This window comes from Nylanderia fulva, unplaced genomic scaffold (genome assembly GCF_048542155.1).
Source record: "Nylanderia fulva isolate GAGA-0341 unplaced genomic scaffold, ASM4854215v1 Scaffold36, whole genome shotgun sequence".
Taxonomy (NCBI): domain Eukaryota; kingdom Metazoa; phylum Arthropoda; class Insecta; order Hymenoptera; family Formicidae; genus Nylanderia; species Nylanderia fulva.
In genome coordinates this window covers 314,093-336,518 of record NW_028190433.1, presented here as the reverse complement: position 1 = coordinate 336,518, position 22,426 = coordinate 314,093, and the positions used below count along the sequence as shown (strand labels likewise).

Below are 22,426 nucleotides of genomic sequence, written 5' to 3'. Positions count from 1 at the left end.
CACACAATTACACTGTGTCTTACCTGCTAGGAGCATATAAAGTATATTTGCCATCCTTGCTAATATTTCCACTCCATTTTGGAATTGTACGTATAATCTTTTTTTTGTTAATATCGAGAATTGTACCCTTATCAGAGCCAATAATTCCTATCCATTGTGGTTTGTTAGGCATAGGAGTAATACATATGATATCCTGTTAACAGGTTTTTTTAACAGCGTGATTTTATATATGTATATAAAATATGTAAATAATTTGTTTTATATATTGTGTTTAAATTCTCTCTTGTATTTAAAGCTTTGATTCGTTCAGTTACAAAAATAATGCAGGAATTATTTATTAATTGAGTTATATATATTACCTTAAATCCAGGCAATTTTATGGGTATTTTATTGATCAAAGCTCCTGTTTTAGCGCTGTAAATTATAACACAATCTCTGTTGCCCTTGTCAGCCGCTGGTACCGCCAAAAAAGCATCATCTGATGTTATCACAACTTGTCGAAAAGGTGTGCCGGTATTACTTCTTACAGGATACTCGAAAGAGAAGATCGTTTTGCCATCTAATATAAAATATTGTATATTTCTTAATATTTCTTCTAGAATATTTGCGATATGAAGGCATCGATAATTTTTCTTCTTACCAGGAATACTTCTTATTACAAGAATCGCCGTAGTTCGCACGCTTTCCACTCCCACAGGATTGTTGGGCCTCGAGACGGCTAAGAACTTTGACGAATTTTCTATCAGCGTTAACTGTTTAACATTCGGTTGCTTTTCCTTGAACAATACTTGCTCCGTAATTCTGTTCCACACGAGAACGTTACCTGATTCCATCGATATGATATATCTGAAAATAAAATTTTCTAGTTATTTTTCTTATAATTAAACACTTATTAATAATGAGATTTACTTGCCTGCTGTCTTGTGTAATGCAAGCATGTGTAACAATTGCTCCTAATGGACTATCTGCTAGTTTTGACATTAATTTGCCTGTTTGCAGATCCCAAATACCTGCGCAATCTCTGGTGACCGTAACAGCCAAATTACCCTGTTCGGCTAAACTGTTTTGGAATATGATGAATCACACAAATCTAACGGATCAGTACTGATTTAGGATGCAGTATTAAACTTGAAATTACCTTATCATATCTATTTGTAATTCGTGTCTATCGATGACATGAACCTGTTCAAAGATATTGTTGATGTTCCACACTTTGACGCTTCTATCGATACTCGACGTTACAACGCTGTTCCAATTTCCGACAGTCAATGCTTCCAATTGGATGATTCTTGCAAAGTGCGCGTCTAATATCTTTACCAAATCAGACGTCTCGAGCGACCAAACGTACAAATTTTTCCTATAAAAGATAATTTGAATTGTTGCTTTTTTCTCCAAAATTTTTTCTTTTTCTCGTGAGAATTCAAGTTGACAAGAGTAATGACAGTTACCTTACGCCAGCGACAGCATAATTCTTGGTGCCGCTGACCATGACAGAGTTCGAGCACATCATTCTCGTACTAATGTTTCTTACTCCGTTCGGCAACATCAATACGTGAGCATCGCTTTTGCTTTCCAGGAACCACACAATAAATCCATTTCCGGTTGTCGCTAACAACATCTCCTCTTCCCTGTCCAACTTTAACTGCAATACATATTCCACATCATCGTTGTATGCCCGCGGCATATCGAAAACCTTTTCCCAATAAGACGAGGTCTCGTCGCTAATATACTTTACGACTCTGTAATCATCCTTGTTCGTACATGCATACAAAGTACCTTTGTCCTTCGTCATAACCATAGCGCTGAAACATTTTACTGCTGTTACGATCTTTTTTTGAACATAACTATTTTACAAATTATATCTTTCTACCTGTGAAATTCCAGTGGCTCGAGTGACGTCTTCTTTTTATAAGTGTGCAAAAGCATACGCGAGTCATCAAGACTCCTCGACCAGAATATGATCTCATAGTGATCCAAATTCGTATACTCAACGTCTGTACAAAGAAGAATACAGGGATGATGAATACATAAGTAAAAATATATAGAATATATGTAGAAAGATATATTTCTTACGCAAAATCGGCCATTTATTGGAATCCTCGGGATTGCTGTGAGTGTTGAGTAGGTTTCCTCGCAGATCGAATCTGCACCAACCTAGTTTTCCATAAATAAAGGCGTACTGATTCATCAGATGTACTCCACACACTGCATCCCCGTTTGGTAAAGGATTATCAATGACGACAAATTCACTCGTTAATGTATTCAAAACGACACTCTGCAGAAAATTATGCATCGTGAAATATTTCTCTAATTTGATATTCTTGTAATGAAAATATTGGACAATATTCAATAACTTTTAAACAATAGAAAATGAAAGACATTTATAAGCTTTTAATAAGATATAAAAACAAGAAGTATGAGTTTTATTTTTTATTTAATTTTAAATTGAAAGTGCTTTGCTTCCTTCTTTAATAATCATATTTCTTAGAGTTAATAGCTTGTTTTACCTGATAATTGGTTGTAAAAGCTGCAGCGTATCTGTTATCGGGACTTAAAACCAATCGTTGCATTATACCTTCCACCCCAGGATTGACATCCCTCGTCATATCGCTAGTACTTAAATCCCAAGTGATAAATTTATTGGATATCGATACTATGTAGCGATAATCCGATGTTAGACAAAATCCAAATACCGCAAACTGATGGCCTTCCAACGAATACTAGACATCATAATTCGAAAATATTTCATGATAAAGTGAAAACATAGTTTTATGCACATATACATTAAAGACATATACAATAAATCAATAAAAAATCGCTTTGAAACAAAATTCTCTCATTGAAAAGAAGCATTATTGAAAATATTATTGGATATATGTATAATTACTTTCAATGGTCCACCGGGTGTATGCAGACAGTGATAAAGAGGAAGTAAAGCGCAATTCTTGACGCCGTCTTGGTCGCATGCTCGTAGTAGCATCCTTACATTAACATTTGCGCCAATTTCCGGCAACAATCGTCCAATCAATTGGGGTGCAAGCATGTCTGGATGATTTCCCAGAATCGCACCACCTAATCTCAGGGCATCAGCAACTAGCATCAGTTCTCTGAAAAAATGCTTTGGATTATACTATACAAGAATATCAGAAACCAAACTAACATACAATTTACAAAGTATTTTTGGAATAAAAAATTCCAATTCTTAAAATATCGACGTCTGAGCTAAATATTTGAAAAGACTAAGATAGAACATCTCAAATTTCTTTTTGTTTGGCTTACCTCACTAAACTTTGATCATCGATAAAATTACAGGCATCTTCAAAATCAGAAAGCACAGCTTGCAAGGGGCAAGAGCTCAGCTTAGCGTGCAGCCATTCATAATTGAACAAAACATTCTCAAAAAGATCTTTAAAGCGTCGTGCCCTTACTAGATGAAACGGTAACTCGCCAAACTTTAATTACGAAAAAAGTGTATATATATATATATATATATATATATATATATATATATAATAGTATATTTATATTTATTATAGGATTCTTCAAAGTACCTTTCGTAAGTTGTATCTCGAGATAGTTCCTTCCTTTGAATAAAACGCTAATGGCTGTTCCGGTACTTTCCTGTCGGCTACACCTTCTTTGTCTTGCAAATTAAATCTATAAATCATAATTATTTGATTATCTAATAATTTTTAATAAGACTTATTTTATAACAGTTCATTATAATTACCGATGTCTCTGTATCTCAGTGTACTTGAAAGGCTTCGGTTTGCCGCCTCCCCAAATTCCCAGATAATAATCCGCGATCATCGAATGAAAATACAACGCCATGTTCATGTTCTTGAAATAACGTTCCTTAGCCGTATCCCTGAATTGTCTGTGGTACCAGTTCATAACGCTCACACCATCCGCTTCTCTCTCGCTCAGATAATTAGGTAAATCATTTCTTATTCTAGTCCAGAGCAGAGGCGGAATACGTCTGACAGGTGGCAAATGGTACTGATAGACGTCGTCCAGGACTTTATCATCCAAGGAGATCAGATCCTCGAGCTCGGATTCCGATAAACCCGATTTAGCGGCCGTGATATAGGCTAAGGCGTGAAAGACCAAGATCTTGCCATGTTGTTTCTCGATCCTTTCGAATAGCATCATTATACTGTCCATTACTGTGCTGGCCAAATGCGTGTCCGCTGGTTTCGTGTAGCTACGCCACCTGCAAATCTCCGCAAACACGAGTTTCACGAAGATCGGCAAGGAACACTTTGATATAGCGTTCGCTACTAGACGCCATTGATAGTTATTTAGATCCCTCCTGGCTGTTTTCATCCACATTCTGCAAAAGTTATTATCACAATAATGAACAAAGTGTTTAAAAACAAAAAAAGGAGTTTAGAAAAGTTGAGGATATATTCGATTCTTCTTTATTAGTAACATAATCATGATAATAATGAGTTTCTTCACCTTATCACATCCATAGCCAGATCTTCGCCCAAGGCAGTTACTTCGATGAAACTTTCTTCCGTATCTATCATCCTGCGTAGCAACTGATAATCTCTGGAAATCACAGGATTAGATTCCTCTGCTGCACATGATAAAATCATCTGAAATATTTATATGTTTGATCATGAAACATGTTATTTAATAAGAACTAGAGCTCTCATCTCTCATACATGAAAACATCCAATTTCACATTGCATTGAATCTTCTACCTCTACAAATAGAATGATTTATTTCAAGTTTCTATATGTTCATCATATAATAATTATATTCATATTTACCTTGCAGTTTGGTGGTAATCTCGTAGGCAACCATGATAATTTATTACCCTGTACACCTGTCAATTGATCAACACTATCCAGAAACAACAGAATAGGCTGTTTAGTGGTAGCTAAAGTCAACAAATATTTGAAATAAGCTGTAAGCGGTACCAGATCGTCAGGAATCTCTTCAAACGACAATCCATAATTATAGGAGATCTAAGAAAAGAGTGATTTAACATTCTTTATCTTTTCAAAAAAGGTATTTACAAAACACTCACTTGCTGACAGATTGAGATCAATGTAGGGGTAAGCGCGCTGCTGTCGGGGGTGGTACCAAGAAAACGAATTATACTGATCGGTTTTTTGCCACTGAGCCAGATGCTGCTCGTTAAACCGGCGCTCTTTGCCAACAAAGAAGTCTTGCCGCATCCACCTTCCCCATACAATACTAGTGGTTTATCGCTGTTGCCTAGCATGTGATTTTTTATCCTCTCCAAAGTATCTTCGCGTCCGTAAAATACCTATAGCAAGCAGATACTAGTTGATTCACGAAAAATCAGAATCAAGAATAGCAATATATAAGAACTTACAAATTTATTTAAACACAAGAAAAAGATCTAATTATTAGATTTAAAAAATGTTACATTCTCGTCTTTTATTAATAATTTTTCAAAATAATCTTAATGAAAACAGATACTGTTTAAATTACTTTTTTCGTCTAACAAAGAAGTTTTACCATTTTTTTCTCAATTTTGCTTCTAACTTTATTTAAAAGATACAATTTTTGAAAAGATATGCATCAATCTAATATTACTATTTAGTAAAATTTTTTATAAGCTTACTTTTACAGAATTATTGCAAGCATGCAAATGTTGCAAAATCTCAGTTATTATTTGTCCCTGCGCAGAACTGTCTTCTTTTCTCATAGCACGGTCTACGAGTTTCACTATGTTTCTGTAGAAATGAGTTATAAAGTGCTGAAGATATTCACTATGGGTCTCAGGATCCAGACCCTCTCTTCCGATCCATTCCACTGTGTATCTACATAATGTTTTTCATATGAAATATTCGTTAACGAAATTGCTCATCTTGTTATATTACCTCTGCAAATTTGTACTCTCGATTTTATTCGGTAGTCGCTCGTCTCTCAGGTCAGCTAATAATTTAGAGGCTTCATTGTCCAAACTTCTATTAGCTATATCCAAGAACAGGTTGGCCTTCCTCAGATTTTGAAGATTAATGTTATTTATATATCGCACATACGCCAGGCAATGGTTTTTTGTATTTTTCACATTTAGCACGCCATTAATTACTTCTCGTTCAGTCACTGTTTCGAAATTGATTTTGCATGAGTCCATTATAAAGAAAAATATATCTACACCTTAATATCAATGTAATGTCTCGATAATAGTTTTAATTATTATTAAAGAAAAGCAATTTTCATATAATATTTCAAATGCAATATGTTTAGTATTCCAAAAATATGCTAAAAATGTTTCTATAAATTTAAAATTGTATATATATATATATATATATATATATATATATATATATGTGTATATATATATATATATATATATATATAATTAATTTATCGATAATTGATATAAAGTCAGTTGTTTTTTGTTACATTAATTTGTATATATTAAATCTTTCTAACACACCAGACATGAAATAGTTGTGCATCGTATCCTTATCAAATTTTCCATTATTAAATAAGGATTGCGCGCCTTTTCTGAACAATTTTTGCATTTTGCACATGGTATCCCACCAGATCGCTTGATCCTCTTGTTGCAACTTAGGTATTCTCTTAAAAGTGCACAAACAAAAAATATATAAGTGTAAAAAAGAAATAATTACATAACAATTAATTTGATACGCATACTACGTATTATTTAAAAGAACATAATTATTAAATATTCTTGAAAGTTGTTTACTTTATTGTTAAAATTTTTAAGGATAGACGAAATCGGTTGCAATATACTCGTAGGTGGTACAGCATTACTATCTTTTTTGTACCACCTGTCCAAAACACTAACGTCCATCCCTTGACCATCCAATTCTGTCCTCAACATCTCTAGCTCCGAACTAAGAACATAAGTCGGTATAGGACGGTATCCATATTTTTGTCCAAGGAATACCTGTACAAAGACATTCATTACTTGTAAGAATTAAGAATCTTAATTTTAAAAAATTTAAAAATTCAACTCTCTACTGTTGAGTTTTGTAATTCTAAAATCACAACAGCATATTGAACTTTATTCTATATCTGCAGAAATATAGCTTTATTAAACGTTTTTTAAAACAAATTGCACAATAAAAAATTAAATAGCTGAAGAGCAACACTATTCTATTTTACTTACAACGAAATTGGGTCCCATAGACAATCTCTGACAATTTTCTATTTCTCTCATACACAGCTCTGTAGTCATGTGATCATCGGTGGCTTCATCGCGTACACCCCATCTCATATCAACCACCTGCAGAAGAAAGTTTAACCATTATGTAAGATAAATTTTTATTTCTCTATTTTAAAATATAATAATGCAATGTTTTAAATTTACATTAATAATGAAATGTGAAAGAAAAACTATTTATTACAATTAATAAAGTAAAACAAAATACAATTTATGCAAATTTAGCTAACAATTAGTAAAAATGTATAATGTATAATCTAAACATAGTTATCAAATTTTAACTTTATTTTTATCAAAGATCAATACCAAAAAGTTGAATTATATATATATATATATATATATATATATATATATATATATATATATATAACTAATACCTAGTACCATAAAAATCAATTTTTCTGTCAGGATATATGACTCATATTTTACTACATCTATATATAATATATACCTATATGTATGTACAACTTTCTTTTATCTATATATTTATATATTTGTGTCAAATCTTACTTGAAATTCTAAGCCGTGCTTTTCTCTACAGTAATCCTTAAGTTTGGGATAACATTGAGCCATCAAAGTATTTCTTTCCATTGTTGTGTCTAAAATATATAAATATAATTATATATATAATATATATATATATATATATATATATATATATATATATATATTGTAATTTAATGTCTACTTTATCATATGTCTTTTTCATTTTTAATATTATATTTTTTATTATTTTTATTTTACTGTTTCTCTCTTATTGCAATTATTAAAAATAACTTACTAGTAAAAGTCGAACTTGTAAATATCCGCACAATTTTTGAACTGACGGGTGGTAGAGACTTTAAAGAACCCGAAAAGATTGAATCAATTGTTGCTTCATCCATGTTTTTTGTCTCTTAATGCACCTTTTTTATCGTAAATTCTGAGTTGAAAATTTAATGCACTCAAGATCTTGTCGCCTGTAACAATATCAATAAACTGACAATGAGATCAGCATTACGTTGCCAATGTCTTATACATGTATAATAAAAATATAGTATCTTGAATTTATTGACATTTTTGTTTGAGTGTTTTATTTTACAGAAATCTTGCATTATTTATCTGTTATAAAGTCTACGTTATTTTTATACATTGTATTTCTACGTCAAGTTGCAAATTACACAAAACATTTTCTTTTTAAAATGATATATAATATTCTGTGTGCAAACGAAAAAGATTTCTAGCATATTGCGCAAAGTGGTTGCTAAGGCTACTTATTTACACTGTATAGAAGGAGCTATTGATTTTAAAACATGTATGTTTCTTCAAATAATTTAACATGACAAAGAAATATAATATAAAATGTTTGCTGTATTAAATAAATTATTTAACACTTAAATTATGAATACATTTGATGTAAAATGTATATTATTTTTTATAATTTTTCTTTGTCTTAAATATTTAAGAATTGAAAGAACAGAAACAAACACTCTATCTCTGTCTATTTATGCTTTAATTTTAAATAGTCTTGCACAATTTTACGTATATTGTATATTTGATTTCTATATAGATTTTCTACATATAATGGACTGTTTATAGTGCTTACCGAGGATCTATTGAAACATTCAAAATGGCATCTGATCCACAAGCAATGACACAAATGAACACGTATCGTTCATATGTGACTATGCTGGCTGATCCAGTTTCAAAGGACGAATTAAAATTGAAGGCAGCCCAAGAATTGTCGGAAAATTTTGAGGTGACTAAAACAAACTGTCTCATTAAAAATTTGTTTATCTACCTACGATAATTAATTTTAACTTGATCTTTGTTGAGGAAAATAATGCGGATTTAAAAATTATTTTACGCAGATCATTATGTGTTCATCACAATATCCGGCATTTCTCGAACATATGATGAAGATTTTCCTGAAGATATTGCAAGAAGGAGAGCCACATTTCATATCGGAGTACAATATTCAACAAGTCCGAAAGCTGATTTTGGAAATGATACACAGATTACCGAGCAATGAACACTTACGTTCATATGTCAGGCAAATCTTGACTCTCATGTCCAAATTATTAGAAACAGATAATGAAGAAAATGTTTTAGTATGTTTACGCATTATTATTGAACTGCATAAGCAGTATAAGCCGACATTTAATCCAGAAGTGAGTGTGATATTTTTTTCTCTTTTGTAACTCTGCATTTCTAAATTAGTTTCAACGTTAACAATATTTTCTTTTGTTTTTAGATACAATATTTTCTGCAATTTGTCAAATCTGTGTACAGTGAATTACCAAAAAATTTATCAAAAATATTCGAACCACGTCCTCCTCTACGAGTGAAAGATTTGTCAGAAATCAACATAGAAGCCCTTTTGAAAGAAACTTTCACTATTACAGCGATACAAAGCGAAAAAAAAGCAGCCGATGGTACTGTTGTAACAGTAAGCATATATTACTTTTATTTATTTAATATTAAATTTATTATCTTATTTTATATTATATATAGCATAATTAAATAACATATATTTATATAAAATTAAATAAAAGTAAAAATTAATTAAGATATATTCTATTTTCAGTACAATTTGATTCCGAAAGCAGTACTATCCCTCAAAGTGCTTCAAGAATTGCCGATAATTGTAGTACTAATGAATCAATTATATAAACAAAATGTACATCAAGACGTATCGGATTTCGTTCCGATCGTAATAACAACTATATCACTTCAACCGAGTCCTCAACATCGAGCATCTCCCGGATTCAACAAGGAGGTTTTCGTCGATTTTATGGGCGCTCAAGTGAAAACATTGTCTTTTCTAGCATACGTCATAAGAGTGTACCAAGATGTAATATCCCAAAACAGCATGATGTTGGTCAAAGGCATTCTAGGTTTGTTCACGCTATGTCCCATGGAAGTAGCTCATCTGCGCAAAGAACTAGTAATCGCCTCTCGCCACATACTCGCGACAGATCTACGAAATCAATTTATTCCGCACATGGAGATCTTCTTCAACGAAGATATTTTTATCGGTCATGGTTGGACAGCTCACGAAGCTCTCAGACCACTAGCTTATTCTACGCTTGCTGATTTGGTTCATCATGTCAGATTACAATTACCTCTGAGTGATGTCTCTAGAGCAGTGCACCTTTATGGCAAGAATCTTCTCGATCAAACTTTACCCACGGCTGTTCAGATGGTCTCTTGCAAGCTACTAATGAATTTAGTAGATACGGTTAGGCAAAGATCGGATGCTGAAAACAGCACTCAAGGCCGAGAATTATTGATGCGTATACTGTTGGTGTTTGTTTTGAAATTTAAGACCATATCCAAAATCTATATACCGATTCTGCGAAACAAAGCGAAACAATTACGGCCTGCTCCAGTGGAAAATACAACTGAGGATGCAACAAAACCGTGTATCGACGTAAACGAGGAAAAAGAGGCACCAAAATCAAAGTTTGGTTTTCCGACCTCGCAAGCAATGAGTTACAATGTAGCGGATTATAGAAACCTCGTGAAAAGTCTTGTGCATGGTGCTAAAGCAATAACATCTAACTGCATTAGCAGAGGCGGTGATGTAGTAACGCAGTCTAATCAACTTCAACCAAAGGAAACTCTGATTTACATACAACTCGTTAAATGGGCGTTACCAGCTTTAGATATTTACACGATAGGACCACCCATAATCGGTGCTCCCGTACAACCAGGCAGAGCGCCACAATCTCAAACCATACGAACAAGAGAAGAAAAGGAGGTATTGGAGCTCTTTGGCAACGTGTTTACTCAAATGAATCCCCAAACATTTCAAGAGATATTTTCCATGACCATAGATTATATGGTCGAGAGAATCTTCAAGAATTGTGCTTTGCAAATTATCGGAAGTGCCTTTTTGTCCAGCCATACGATCTCGTCGACATTCGCTACCATATTAGTGGAATATTTGTTAGAGCGAATGAGCGATATGGGTTCCAACGTGGAACGCAGTAATCTGTACTTAAGACTGTTTAAACTCGTTTTTGGCAGTGTCTCACTCTTTCCGGCTGAAAATGAACACATGCTACGACCACACTTAAATTTAATTGTTAATCGCGCTATGGAGCTCGCCATGTCGGCAAAAGAACCGTACAACTACTTTTTATTGTTGCGTGCGTTGTTCAGATCCATTGGTGGCGGATCTCATGATTTATTATATCAGGAATTTTTACCCTTGCTGCCTAACATGTTGGAGGGACTAAACAGACTGCAATCTGGTTTACACAGGCAGCATATGAAAGATCTCTTTGTCGAATTGTGTTTAACCGTACCGGTGCGTCTTAGTTCGCTTTTGCCATATCTTCCCATGTTAATGGATCCTTTAGTTTCCGCTCTCAATGGAAGTTACTGTTTAGTAAGCCAAGGTCTTCGTACTCTTGAGTTATGTGTCGACAATTTGCAACCAGACTTCTTATATGAGCACATACAACCGATTCGTGCAGAATTGATGCAAGCTTTGTGGAGAACATTACACAATTCTACCGATCAAGCTCACGTAGCCTTTCGTGTTCTCGGAAAATTTGGCGGTGGAAATCGAAGAATGATGATCGAGCCTCAGAAACTGGAATACAACGATCGTGAGACCAGTTCACCTAACGTGATAGTTTACTTCGAGGGAGTTTCCCAGCCGATCGAGTTCCCGATGGAAAAGGTGATTGAGGCTGCATTCAATGCATTAAAATCTTCTATGTTGATTTCTGACAAATCCAGTACGACGGATCTATTTTATCGAAAACAATGCTGGGAAGTCATATACTGTTACTTGACTGCGTCTATGAAATTGGATGACACCGCTCATCTATGGAACAAATTGTTTACGCACCCGAGTTTTAAAGAGGGCGAGATACCGCATCAACAGGGACCTCACTACAAATGCTCTGACACTGTAGCGCGAAACGTTCAGCAAACCGCGCTAACCGGTATGTTTATCGCTGCCGAAATCAAGGATCTACGACCATCGGTACTTGATACTGTCGTTTCCGTCGTGAGACACTACACGATGATTGCCATAGCGCAACAGGCAGGTATCTTCAGCTGGACGGATCGAGAAGTTCGCAAGAACACACAAGGACAGGACCCACTTGTGTTGATCGATGCCCTCGCCGTTATAATGGCTCACGATGAAAGAGAACTATATAAAGCGGGATATTTGACACTTGTATTAATATTAGAAACAGCGACGAACATTCTAGGTTCCAAAGAACGAGCTTGCCAATTGCCTTTCATGGAATATCTGGCGGAGAGAATGTGCTCACTGTGCTATGAGCGAGCTTGGTATGCTAAATTAGGTGGATGCATAGCAATTAAGTTTTTGTTCGAGCGAATGGCTACTAAATGGGTTCTCAATCATCTGTTTGTCTTTCTCAAGGCTCTTGTATTCGTGATGATGGATCTAACCGATGAAGTTTCCAATGGTGCTATTGACATGGCAAAGGAGAATCTGGAAAAGATGTTACGAGTTTGTGTTAATCCTGGTATTCAAGAAGGCAATGCAGAATTGATAGAAGCACAAAATAAAAGCTTATACGAGGTCACTCGCGAACTAGTGAAACAAGTAACGTCGCCGCACACGATTGTTCGAGAACAGGCCATGGCCTCGTTGCGTCAGCTGGCCGAGATACAGAACAAATCGGTAACAGAGGTGATGGAACCGCACAAAAAGGTTTTAGCAGACATGATACCACCCAAGAAACACCTCTTGAAACATCAGCCTGTTAATGCACAGATTGGCTTAATGGATGGTAATACATTTTGCACCACCTTGAATCCACGTCTCTTCACCATAGATTTAAACATACACGAGCACAAGGTATTCTTCAATGAGCTGTTAAGTATCTGCGAGTCGGACGAGGCCAATTTCAATAAACTGGCTTGTTACAAATCAATTTCAAATCTTATGCCTCTACGGAAATCGGCACTACGAGCGCTCGCAACCTGCCATTACATCGTTGCTTGTCGAGAGAGAATATTCTCCGTTCTTTACAAAACTTTAGAAAAATCTAACGCCGAACTCCAGGAAGCGGCCTACGAGTGCATGAAAATGTTTATTGCCGGTTTTCAGATCGACATGGAATCAGTTCATACGATAATACGACCGATGCTCCTGACACTGGGTGATCACAGGAATCTCAGCTTGAACTGCGTTAGAAGATTATTATATTTAACGCAATTGTTTCCTAGTACTTTTAGTGTTACTCTATGTGAACAATTGTTGCAACATTTGAGAAAATTGTTAGAAAATCTGATTCAATCTCACAAAGGTATATCAAAATCCGGTGAGAATGAGCAAAAAATCACCACGATTATAGGAATATTTCACGAAGTCCCGACGGCGTCTTCTAAGTTTATTGACATACTTTGTAGACTTGTGCTGCAAACTGAAAAATCACTACTAGTCGAGGTATCCAGTCCCTTTAGGATACCTTTGATGAAATTTCTTCTACGTTATCCGTCAGAAACGCTGACTCTATTTTTGCAAGACAATAATATCAAAGATCAGCAGTGGAGCAGATACCTGGAATATCTTATTAGACACAAGGACGCTAAACCATTCCGAGATATTTTGCACAGCAGTACGTCGCGACTTGTCACGATGCTGCTCGCTCACTCGCAAACAAATTCTAATTTGACTCACATGGAGAAAAGTGAATTGCAATATCGAGCGATTAAGATTATCGGCATACTTATCAAATTCGACGAACAATGGCTATCTACGCAGAGTCAATTGATAGGAGCGTTAAATCAGATCTGGTGTAACGACGACTATCAGGCGTTACACAAGAAGGTCGAGAGCGTTGAATACTGCCATTGGAAGGAGCCGAAGCATATCGTCAAGATTCTATTACATTATTTCCGTCACCAACCGAACGACATTGATCTACTATTCCAATTGCTGCGTGCCACGTGTGCCCGGTTTGTACCTGATTTTCAGTTTCTTAGAGATTTTTTAGAAAACACGGTAGCCCAAGAATATACAGTCGAGTGGAAGCGAAGCGCTTTCTTCCGTTTCGTCGAACATTTTCCTACGAATGACATGTCGCAAGAGTTGAAAGCCAATGTCTTACAACTGATCATCATTCCGTGTTTTGCGGTAAGCTTTGAAAGAGGCGAGGGTACTAAACTGGTCGGAGGTGCGCCCATGCCTTATCAAGACAACCCGGAGAACGTCGTCTCGGTATTTATCAGCAAGATCATCGATCCAGACAATCCTTTTGGTTTTGCTGATTGCGTTCGCATTTCTCTGTTACAATTCTCCTGTCTTCTGGTGGAACAAGCGTCACAACACATTCACGATGTGACAAATAAAAGACAAGGAAATAAGTTACGTCGCTTAATGACGTTCGCTTGGCCTTGCTTGTTGGGCAAAAATTGCGTAGATCCAACGACTAGATATCATGGTCATCTTCTTCTCAGTCACATAATAGCTAAATTTGCTATTCACAAACGCATAGTCTTACAAGTATTCCACAGTTTATTGAAAGCTCATGCCGTCGACGCGCGTAATGTTGTGCGACAGGCGCTGGAAATATTAACCCCCGCGATGCCTGTACGGATGGAAGATGGTAATACTATGCTGACACACTGGACGAAAAAGATCATCGTAGAAGAGGGTCATTCTATGCAGCAATTATTCCATATTTTGCAATTAGTTGTAAGACATTATAAAGTTTATTATCCAGTCAGGCATCATTTAGTACAACATATAGTGAACTCGATTCAACGTATGGGATTCAGTCCCACTGCCACCATCGAACATAGAAGACTTGCCGTTGAGCTTGCAGAAGTTATTGTAAAGTGGGAGTTATATAGGATCAAGGAGGAAGCTGAAGCTGCGGAGTCGAGCAGCAATAAAGGGATCGTGCAACCATCGAGCTCGAACAAACGACCGATCACCGAAGACCCGACAGGAAAACGCCTGAGCTTGCAGACAACATCCTCCGGCAACAGTCCTGTGCCTCTCATTTTACCTAGAATGGAACCAGGATCCGCAAAACCTATCGAAAGAGCTCACGCTGATGCGGTTCTAAATTTCCTGCTTCGTTTGGCGTGTCAAGTCAACGATGTGACGACAATCCACGGTAATCCAGGCGAGCAACTGTCCAGACGCTGCGTCTCTCTGTTGAAGATGGCTCTAAAGCCCGATGTGTGGGTTGCAGAACAATGTGATCTTAAACTAGCTTGGCTCGACAAAGTTCTCGTCAGCGTAGACGGCGCTCAACCTAATTTTGGTAATATCAGCACGGCGTTGGAAGTACTGACGTTTTTGCTAGGCGTGATGAAGCGCGAACAGATACTCGCAAGCTTTAAGCCACTGCAGCGTGGGATAGGCGCCTGCATTGCCCACAACAATACTAAAGTCATACGTCTGGTGCACGGTTTGCTTTCGCGACTGATGACGATTTTCCCAGCTGAACCGACCTCTTCGAACGTAGCCTCCAAATACGAGGAGCTTGACACACTATACACAACCGTGGGTAGATTTATAGCGGAAGGACTGGCCACTTACGAGAAGACCACAACGGCTGTACCCAGTTCGCTGTTTGGCACACTCATGATGCTTAAAGCTGCCTGCACGAATAATCCTAATTATATCGACCGATTGATAACACCGTTTATGAGGGTATTGCACAGGATGGCCAAGGAACACTTACATCCGGCGCAAACTGAAGCTAATCCCGTGACGAGCGAACTGCTGATCCTCAGTCTCGATTTGGTGAAGAATCGTGTGGTAGTGATGGGTGTCGAGATGCGCAAATCATTCATAGGGACAATCCTGGTCGGTTTGATCGAAAAAACACAAGATGTCAAGGTAATGAAAGCCATTACGAAAATATTGGAGGAGTGGATGAAGAATAAAACCACCATCGCTATTAATCAAGCGCCCAGTTTACGCGAAAAATCTATATTATTGGTAAAAATGATGCAGTATGTCGAGAAACGCTTTCCCGATGATTTGGAGTTGAATAAACAATTCTTGGAGTTAGTTAATTACGTTTATCGCGACGAGAGTCTGAAATTGACAGAATTATCTCAAAAATTGGAACCGGCCTTTCTCGCCGGTCTACGCTGCGTACAACCGCAAGTGAGGGCCAAATTCTTCGAGGTATTCGACGGATCAATGAAGAGACTTCTACCCGATCGTCTTCTATACATCATTATCAGCCAGAATTGGGAACATATAGGACCTCACTATTGGATCAAACAGTGCATCGAGCTGCTACTGGCTACCGTCAATTCAACGATTCAGATACAAATGATCAACGAGAAACTCTTACTGCCCAGCATCACGTTAATTATGCAAGAGGGCATGGAAAAGGATAGCAAGGAACAAACGCTCTTTGCCTGTCACCTCGATCATCCTGGCGAAGAGCCGCAAGATATCGAAATGACCGATAAAGACACGAAGGAAACAATCGAGATGGACGCCTGGATGTCCAATCTGTCAGAATCAACCGCTACGACCACCGAGGAGATTACCGAGAAACTTGATCTTTTGGGAATGGTAAATAAACAGGTTCGTTTCATGGAGAACGCGAAGAAGATCAGAACGGAACAATTGCTGTTGGCAACCGCGCAACTGTGCCACATGGACACGAATTTAGCGGAGCGTGTCTGGTTGGACATGTTTCCACGAATATGGGGCATCTTGGACGAGGTTTATCTCAGATCCGTGATGGCGGAAATGCCGCCGTTCGTCGCCAGCGGGTCGCACGTCATCCAGAAGGACTGTCATCCCAGTGCGCTCGGCACCTTCTTAGAGGCATTAGCACACTGCGATCCACCGGTGACTATAGCGCCACCGGTGATGAAATATCTGGGCAAGTCGCACAACGTTTGGCACCGGATAACGCTGAGTCTGGAACAGCTTGCAGCCGAGATGGCGGATATTAATTTAGCTGGTAACCAGGCGAAGATCAAATGCGAACCCGATTTGTATCGTGACGACGCCGAGCAGACCGAATATCTCGGTCCCTATTACGAAATAGTGGATATGCTTTCGTCGATGTACTCGTTGCTGTGTGAGGAAGATATGTGGTCGGGTCTCTGGCAGAAGAGACCCGCGTATTACAAGGAAACACTACACGCGATTGCACTGGAACAACAAGGATTCTTCGAACAGGCTCAAGGAGCGTACGAGGTGTGCTTCAGCAAGTATCGGCAGGACTTTGCGTCCGGCTCGGCGCCTTATCTTCTCAACCAGGAAGTACTTCTCTGGGAGCGTCATTGGGAGCGTACCGCGAAGGAGATGAATCAATGGGAGATTTTGTTGGAATTGGGCAGCCATAACAACTATAAGAATCCCTTCCTCGTTTTAGAGAGCGCGTGGCGCATTCCCAATTGGCCAGTGATGAAGGAGATTCTCGGGCAGGTGGAGCATAATTGCCCGAGAGAAATGGCCTGGAAGGTATATAAATCTATGTAACAATTTTTCTATTCATAAAAAAAGAAATAAATGTTTTGCGCACTTGTACTTAATTTTATACTTTAATTAATTTTGACTATATTTTTGCAGATTAATTTGTATCGCGGATTCTTAGCTTTATGCAGCAACGAAGATCAACATCTTAGCAATGTAGAGCGATACGTCGAACTCGCGTCGGGTCTGTGTATGCGCGAATGGCGTCGACTTCCTCACATTGTCAGCCACGTCCATCAGCCGCTGTTGCAGGCAGCCCAACAGATAATGGAACTGCAGGAAGCGATGCAGATCCATCAGGGACTTTCACACGGCAGGAGCACTTCGTTACACGATATGAAAGCTATCGTGAAAACGTGGCGCAACCGATTGCCTGTGATAGCTGATGACTTGAGTCATTGGTCGGATATCTTTACTTGGCGACAACATCATTACACCTTCATTTCCAATCACTACGATTCTCAACAGGATCAAACGGCCAATCACTCATTACTAGGTGTACACGCTTCTATGCAGGCCATTATTCACTTCGGCAAGATTGCGAGAAAGCAAAATCTCTGCGGAGTATGTTTGGACTCGTTGGTCAAGATCTATTCGATTCCCACGAGCGTACCTATGATAGATTGTTTCCAAAAAATCAGACAACAAGTGAAGTGTTATCTGCAGATGGCCACCATGGGCGGGCAGACCGAATTACAAGAGGGTTTGGATATGCTCGAGTCAACGAACATGAGCTACTTTACCAAGGAGATGATTGCTGAATTTTACGCATGGAAAGGTTTACTTCAGTCGCAGCTCGGCCGCTCGGACGACGCCAATAAAAGCTTCTCCGCCGCGGTCCAGCTTCACGACACTCTGGTCAAAGCTTGGTCTTTGTGGGGTGATTACCTTGAAAACATCTTTATACGCGACGCGCGTCAAATTAGCATCGGCATAAGCGCCCTCGTTTGCTATTTGCATGCGTGCCGTCACCAGAACGAATCCAAATCCAGAAAGTATATTGCTAAAATTCTCTGGCTGCTTACATATGATGACGACAAGTCATCTCTAATGGAGACCGTGGATAAATATGCCGTTGGCGTACCAGCAATTCAGTGGTTACCCTGGGTACCGCAATTATTGATGTACTTGGTACGCCATGAGAATAATATAATTCTGAATTTGCTCAGTCAGGTAGGTCGCATGTTCCCGCAAGCGGTTTACTTTTCTATACGCACTCTTTACCTGACTCTGAAGAGAGAACAGCTAGAGCAAATGGAAAGGTATAAGAGCGGTGAACTAGCAGCGAATAAGAGCCAAGACGGCGTGGACGATCGAGGTCTTAATGTAACGGGAAATATGCCACCACAACAAGGAGTATCAGAAACAAGTCATACAGTACCTATGGCCCGGGCAACTCCGCCCATGTGGAGATGCTCAAAAATTATGCACTTGCAAAGAGACATTCATCCAACTGTTCTGTCTAGCTTAGAGGGTATAGTCGATCAGGTTGGTTTTTTTAATAAATTATAGTAAGAGATATAATAAAAAAATATACAATTTTTTCAGAAAGATGTTTATTTTATTGATTTAATATTTTGATTTTTTATAGCTTTATATGAATCTTTTTTTATTTTAATAAAGAATTCACTCGAAATTTAAAGTTTCATAATTAAATATAGTTAGGATTAATGTGAATTTGTTCTTACTAAGATATTTGATATTTTGAAATCTTGTCCCGTATAAAGAAAACATAATTTATATTTTAGATGGTATGCTTCCGTGAAACATGGTATGAAGAGGTTTTAAGACAATTAAGACAAGGACTTGCAAAATGTTACGCAATAGCATTCGAGAATCGTGGAGCTGTTAGTGAAGCAACAATAACTCCGCATACTCTCAATTTTGTAAAGAAACTGGTATCGACCTTTGGCACTGGAATTGGTAAATTCATTTCTCTATTAATCATAAATGATTGATTGGACAAAAGAAGAGATCTTTTTCTAAATATTGCATTTTACGATTTACAGAAAACGATTTGCAGAACGATTTACAGAAAATCTCGTCCTCGCAAAATATGAGTAATTCTGCAGGATCAGAATCCTTAGCTCGTAGAGCTCAAGCCACTGTACAAGATCCCGTTTTTCACAAGATGAAAGGCCAGTTCACAAGTGACTTTGACTTTACCGTACCTGGAGCAAGATTACTGCACAATCTTATCAGCAAATTGAAAAAATGGATAAAGATTCTGGAAGAAAAAACGAAACAATTACCAAAGTAATTTATATTTTAATTATCTTGCAATGCACATGATTCGTTGAATTCGAATTATATTCAGATATGTAAATATATATACAAACTTACATATTTTTGCAGATCTTTCTTAATCGAGGAGTGTCGTTTCTTGAGTAACTTTAGTTTGAAAACTGCGGAAGTTGAATTGCCTGGTGAATTTCTGATACCTAGAGTAAGAGATTTAGTTAAACTTTCCTAAAATTTTCTATTCTAAATTGACGTACAATAAGATATGATTTCACAAATAAATATTTTTATTCTGCGTGTTCTAAAAATAATATGAATTGACGTAGAAAATATTGAGAATAGAAAGTTTATTCCTAAAAATTAGAAATTATATATAATATATAATACATCACATACTTATAATTTTATATTTATATTTTTGTTCAAGAATACGATAAAAACTTTCGAGATGAAATGAAAAACATCCTTAGTTTGTTAATATTTTTATAAATTTTTTTCAGCATTCGCATTATTCCGTAAAGATAGCCCGATTTATGCCATGCGTCGAGGTCGTTCAACGACACAACACAGCAGCCAGGAGATTACGTATTCGCGGCCACAATGGTCGTCTTTATCCTTATCTGGTGGTGAACGATGCCGGTCTAGGAGACGCCAGGCGCGAAGAACGACTTTTACAATTGCTGCGAATGTTGAATCACTATTTGACCAAACAGAAAGAGACGTCGCGAAGATTCTTACACTTCACGGTACCACGACTTGTCGCTGTTTCCCCTCAAATGAGACTCGTCGAGGACAATCCGGCAGCCATTTCTCTCTTGGACATTTACAAGCAAAGCTGCGTCAACTTAAAAATGGAACACGACGCACCGATCGCTAGATATTACGAAAAATTAGCTGCTGTACAAGCAAGAGGCACACAAGCCAGTCATCAAGTGCTGCGAGATATTTTGAAGGAAGTGCAATCCTCAATGGTTGCGAAAACTATGCTCAAGGATTGGGCTATAAAGACATTCCCCGGCGCCACCGATTACTGGACATTCAGAAAAATGGTCCGTATTTTAAAACAATGGCTTAAAAGCATATTGCAAGTTTTAATCCATTTTTTAATTAATTTTGTAATTTTTGTATTGCATAGATACTGTAATAAGCTATATACATTGCTTAAGTCATCTTGTTTTCTATGTTACAATTTCATCGTAATTAATACAAAAATTAAAACTTTAAATTAATAACAGATTATGTTTTCTAGGTACACAAGGTTTAACACTATTCATTTATCTAGATGCAAAAAAAAAGATAAAAACTTATTCTTTTCAATATTATAATTGATACAAAAAAGAAAGAAAAAAAGAATATATTTGAGCTACAAAAAATAGAAAAAATAACTGTTAAAAGAATTTAGCCACTGATACAAGATTACAACTATTACAGATATTATATAATATATTTATCATATCTCTTTTTTGTTTTCAGTTCACATTGCAGCTATCTCTGACTTGTTTTGCCGAGTATGTGCTTCACTTAACGCGACTCAATCCCGACATGATGTACGTGCATCAGGATTCTGGCCTGATCAACATCGCATATTTCAAATTCGACATTGATGATACTTCCGGAGAGTTGGACGCGAACAGACCAGTACCTTTCCGTTTAACGCCCAATATCCTCGAATTTCTCACAACTACAGGTACAGTCGTATATCAATCTATTCATCTCATCGCAATGAGAGATATTTAGACAAAGTATCATCTTTCTTATTCAAACATTTGCATTTATAAAAAAAATACTTCTTATAAGTCCTATAAACCCATTAATATGAAGAAATTCCTAGCAAGTGTACGTCATTTTGATATTTAATGACGTCAGTTTGCTACTTGGGTTGTTAAATTCTGAGGGAAAATTAATTCACAATTAATAATTTGCAGGAATCTGCGGACCATTGACTGCCAGCGCGATCGCCACGGCACGCTGTTTGGTTCAACCCACCTTCCAACTGCAAGCGATACTTCGCGCGATTCTGCGGGATGAGGTGATCGCGGATCATAAGCAGCAGGAAGACGCAGAGGGTGCGTCGCAGGCACCCACCGATCTGAAGGGCGAGCTCTTGATAGCGATGGTGACCCGCGCGGTTACCGCAATCGTCACCAGGCTGAATTCCCTGGCGAATTTTGACGGTATCGACAGTAAAGTCAGCACCCTGGTTGCTGCCGCCAACAGTCACGATAATCTCTGTAGAATGGATCCCTCGTGGCATCCATGGTTGTAAGATCAAGTACATCCGGCCTTTCAAAAATTTCGTACTGCCAACGAAAAGGAACGATTGTTGTCGTATATATTTTTTTGTTTTTATTATTAAGAAATACTTTTCTTTTAATAGTTTTTACCTGTTTGGCACAGTATAATCATAACCACTGTCTTTCTTTGAGTGGAAAGTTATTAGAAAGTAGGAAAATATAAAAATAATTCGAAGATAAATTTGAAGATAAAAAATACTATTTATAATATATAATAAAATAATACTGCGCTATCAATATATTATTAAACGACATGTACAGTGTCATAAGACGAAA

General features: G+C 37.3%; 2 protein-coding genes across 2 annotated transcripts in view; one reads left to right on the top strand and one right to left on the bottom strand.

The window, feature by feature from the left end:
- LOC114946082 (NACHT and WD repeat domain-containing protein 2) overlaps positions 1-9,634 on the bottom strand; it is a 12,176-nt gene extending 2,542 nt beyond the window's left edge. Inside the window, exons 1-24 of the mRNA XM_085485334.1 lie at positions 8,763-9,634; positions 7,959-8,136; positions 7,688-7,776; positions 7,124-7,240; positions 6,698-6,901; positions 6,425-6,569; positions 5,862-6,087; positions 5,603-5,801; positions 5,039-5,281; positions 4,779-4,976; positions 4,462-4,601; positions 3,731-4,333; positions 3,552-3,657; positions 3,280-3,452; positions 2,888-3,107; positions 2,508-2,720; positions 2,074-2,275; positions 1,871-1,994; positions 1,449-1,802; positions 1,139-1,357; positions 914-1,060; positions 641-846; positions 360-559; positions 24-193 (exon numbers count right to left, since the gene is read on the bottom strand). Coding sequence (XP_085341460.1) covers positions 24-193; positions 360-559; positions 641-846; positions 914-1,060; positions 1,139-1,357; positions 1,449-1,802; positions 1,871-1,994; positions 2,074-2,275; positions 2,508-2,720; positions 2,888-3,107; positions 3,280-3,452; positions 3,552-3,657; positions 3,731-4,333; positions 4,462-4,601; positions 4,779-4,976; positions 5,039-5,281; positions 5,603-5,801; positions 5,862-6,087; positions 6,425-6,569; positions 6,698-6,901; positions 7,124-7,240; positions 7,688-7,776; positions 7,959-8,061 — 4,601 coding nt within the window. The 5' untranslated portion in view covers positions 8,062-8,136; positions 8,763-9,634. The remainder of the gene's footprint in view (positions 1-23; positions 194-359; positions 560-640; positions 847-913; positions 1,061-1,138; positions 1,358-1,448; positions 1,803-1,870; positions 1,995-2,073; positions 2,276-2,507; positions 2,721-2,887; positions 3,108-3,279; positions 3,453-3,551; positions 3,658-3,730; positions 4,334-4,461; positions 4,602-4,778; positions 4,977-5,038; positions 5,282-5,602; positions 5,802-5,861; positions 6,088-6,424; positions 6,570-6,697; positions 6,902-7,123; positions 7,241-7,687; positions 7,777-7,958; positions 8,137-8,762) is intronic.
- Positions 1-22,426, top strand: part of Nipped-A (Transcription-associated protein Nipped-A) — a 23,996-nt gene extending 1,570 nt beyond the window's left edge. The window contains exons 3-14 of the mRNA XM_029322496.2: positions 7,181-7,265; positions 8,756-8,915; positions 9,028-9,327; positions 9,411-9,605; positions 9,744-17,603; positions 17,712-19,103; positions 19,364-19,538; positions 19,625-19,871; positions 19,971-20,061; positions 20,357-20,905; positions 21,330-21,543; positions 21,782-22,426. Of these exons, the coding sequence (XP_029178329.2) occupies positions 8,787-8,915; positions 9,028-9,327; positions 9,411-9,605; positions 9,744-17,603; positions 17,712-19,103; positions 19,364-19,538; positions 19,625-19,871; positions 19,971-20,061; positions 20,357-20,905; positions 21,330-21,543; positions 21,782-22,122 (11,493 nt within the window). The 5' untranslated portion in view covers positions 7,181-7,265; positions 8,756-8,786 and the 3' untranslated portion in view covers positions 22,123-22,426. The remainder of the gene's footprint in view (positions 1-7,180; positions 7,266-8,755; positions 8,916-9,027; positions 9,328-9,410; positions 9,606-9,743; positions 17,604-17,711; positions 19,104-19,363; positions 19,539-19,624; positions 19,872-19,970; positions 20,062-20,356; positions 20,906-21,329; positions 21,544-21,781) is intronic.